Raw genomic sequence first — 2,517 nt, forward strand, 5'->3', positions numbered from 1 at the left:
TACATAGTACAGAGTGATTGTGCTTGTTGCTGGCTATAGAGAGACTCAAGTGACGGATCGATCGAGGTTCCCGACGAGCTGTATAATTTGGTCGATGTCAAGGGCAAAAATGACATGGGTCTTTGGGAGCGCAGATCTGGAAGGATTTTTTCTACCGCTTGCGCTAATGATCGATAATCAGACATGATGGAATGGTAAACAGTAAAAGTTGGAAAATTATTTATAACTTATAGTCAGCGGATTCAAAGACAAGCGGAATGCAGAGATCGCTAAATTCTGTTTTTGCACGACTTGAAGGAGCGTTGAAGTTGAATTACTAGCGATTTTCAATTTTTATGTACCAACCCAAGTTTGAACAGATGGTGTCCGTGCGTTTCCCTCCTACCTCAATGATTGAAAACAAGAGCCGCACAAGCAGGTGAAACATTGACTGCCTCATTTCCATCAGATTTAGATAGAGCTACATAGAAGCGAAACGCTAAAGGGCCGTGGATCAAGTACGTCCGATTTTTGAATTCTTCAAGCTTTGTAGGACGTATGTTTGCGCTTGAGAAGAAAGTAATGGCAGCATCTTTTAACTAGAAAGGGGCAGCCTGAAAGACTACCACAGATTAAGTTTAGCCCGTATATGTACCTTTTTGTGAAGTATCCCAAAGCGCTCCTTTAAATATGCTGATCGGCACGTTTTGTGTATTATAAGGTTTGGTCTCAGTCTGGGGTACAGTCCGGATCTGCAGTAGTTTTAAAATATTAAATTTCCATCGAATACACGATAAAAAACTGTCTACTGTTTTCGAGAAAGCGGAACATGTCTTGCGTCCATAAAAAAGGACCCGAGCAAAGTAGGTTCAAAATTGTGAAGGACGATTGTGAGTTTTGAAAATTGTCTTTCTTAAGTGATATTGGTGGAATTGTAGCGCACCTATGAGACCAGCATTACACCCTGTCTCAGCCCCATATGTGTCTAATTAACAAATATGAAGTCCCGCGTGGAAACTTTATAAGGTCAGCTGAGTACGGAAATTGCTGTTTTTGATGTTCTCAAGCTTCAAAAATTCAATATTGTACATTGACGGTGGTTATCTGTTACCGAACTTGTTCGACTGACTTAGTGATAGAACCATGGGCACGGATTTGAAGTCGATTGTACAGTCAATTGCAAACCATGAAGTTGAGGAGGGCCGCCTGTTAGAAATACCGCTGTCGCTAGTTGAGGGACTTGCAACCCAACTGTCGTGCAACATCGTTTTGGTGCCAAATGGATATATATCAAATGGATTAATATCGACATCTACACAGCAAAAAACCCCCAGCAATTCAAATTTATCTACGCCGAATGCATTTGTCTGCCATGTCACGGGTGGGCATCCTATTTTGGAGCACTTACAGTCTTCTATTAAAGCCTCTCGGTTGAGTGGTAGCAGTTCTACTTTTACGACTACAGGTGGTGCATACGGGGTAGACAAGAAGAAAGAAAAAGTTCGTAAAGTTCCTAGGCCGCGAAATGCGTTTATAATATACCGTGGCGAAAAGCACGACGATGTGATGGCACACGGAAATATTTCTAACACGTGTGCCTCTCGAGTCATTGCCCAAGTAAGTTTTGATATGAAGCTGAGAATTTAGTGCTGATACAAATTCAGATGTGGCGAGAAGAACCAGTTCTTGTAAAGGAGCACTACAGAGCGCTCGCGCTCGAGGAGAGTTTGCAGCATAAATCTAGGCACCCCGAGTACCGCTATACTCCTCGCAAACCGGGAGAAAAGCAAAGGCGTTGCCGACGTAAAAATTTCAATGAAATGTCAGCTAATGTCCCTACTAGCGAAACAATAAATAGCTTTGATGAGAGCACGCCAGAACTTGAACTAGAGCCGGTGTGCGACGAAAGTGCTCTGATATCATGTACTGATGCTAATAGCAGCAATACTGATAATACGCAATGCTTTTCCGAAGACCTCTTCACACTTGACAGCATTTCATCGTACTTCACGTTGGACGAACGGGAATACTTAAATACGATATCTGGTAAGAGAATGTCGTTTATTATCTATCTGGTAATACTTACACGCATGTGTAGATTACAGAATTGGTGCTTTGAACGCTGCTGATTGTCGAAATCGATGGGTCGACCAAATTAATTTTGCTAGTACTAATAACGGTGCTTATGCTGACGTTTCGATTCAACAGTTGACAGCAAATTAATTCTTATCTCAGTAATACATTTATTTGTGGATAGCTGGCTTGTTAAATAGTAATCTTACCAACTGATATCATACGCGTAGCGAATGAGGCAGTAAATCCTACTTGATTCTAGGCAGGGTTTCTGAGCATGCCCTATTCAGCCCGACGAATAAACCCAGACCCTGGAACTAAAGGTATCACTATATAAAGCTGTATAGGGAATCTTACAGGGCTAAGGGATCCGTGTCGAGTCAAACGACATTTTTGGGGGATTCGTATCGGGTCAAATAGTAGAGGTCTTATTTATTAGTAAGATTACTCTTGTTTATTACTAAT

General features: G+C 41.6%; 2 protein-coding genes across 2 annotated transcripts; one reads left to right on the plus strand and one right to left on the minus strand.

Moving 5' to 3' along the window:
* On the minus strand, positions 1-632 carry V1512DRAFT_153086 (uncharacterized protein; the record flags this gene model as incomplete). Its single annotated transcript, XM_066913049.1, has 1 exon — positions 1-632. A coding segment is annotated over exon 1 (185 nt), but the record flags the coding sequence as incomplete, so codon positions are not given.
* Positions 633-1,122: 490 nt separating this feature from the next.
* V1512DRAFT_213723 (uncharacterized protein) lies at positions 1,123-2,108 on the plus strand (the record flags this gene model as incomplete). Its single annotated transcript, XM_066913611.1, has 2 exons — positions 1,123-1,596; positions 1,644-2,108. 2 exons carry the CDS (start codon positions 1,123-1,125, stop codon positions 2,106-2,108), a joined length of 939 nt encoding a protein of 312 aa, XP_066768961.1.
* Between the last annotated feature and the right edge of the window lie 409 nt (positions 2,109-2,517).

This window comes from Lipomyces arxii, assembly GCF_038497795.1.
Source record: "Lipomyces arxii strain Phaff 12-163 unplaced genomic scaffold V1512scaffold_60, whole genome shotgun sequence".
Taxonomy (NCBI): Eukaryota; Fungi; Ascomycota; class Lipomycetes; order Lipomycetales; family Lipomycetaceae; genus Lipomyces; species Lipomyces arxii.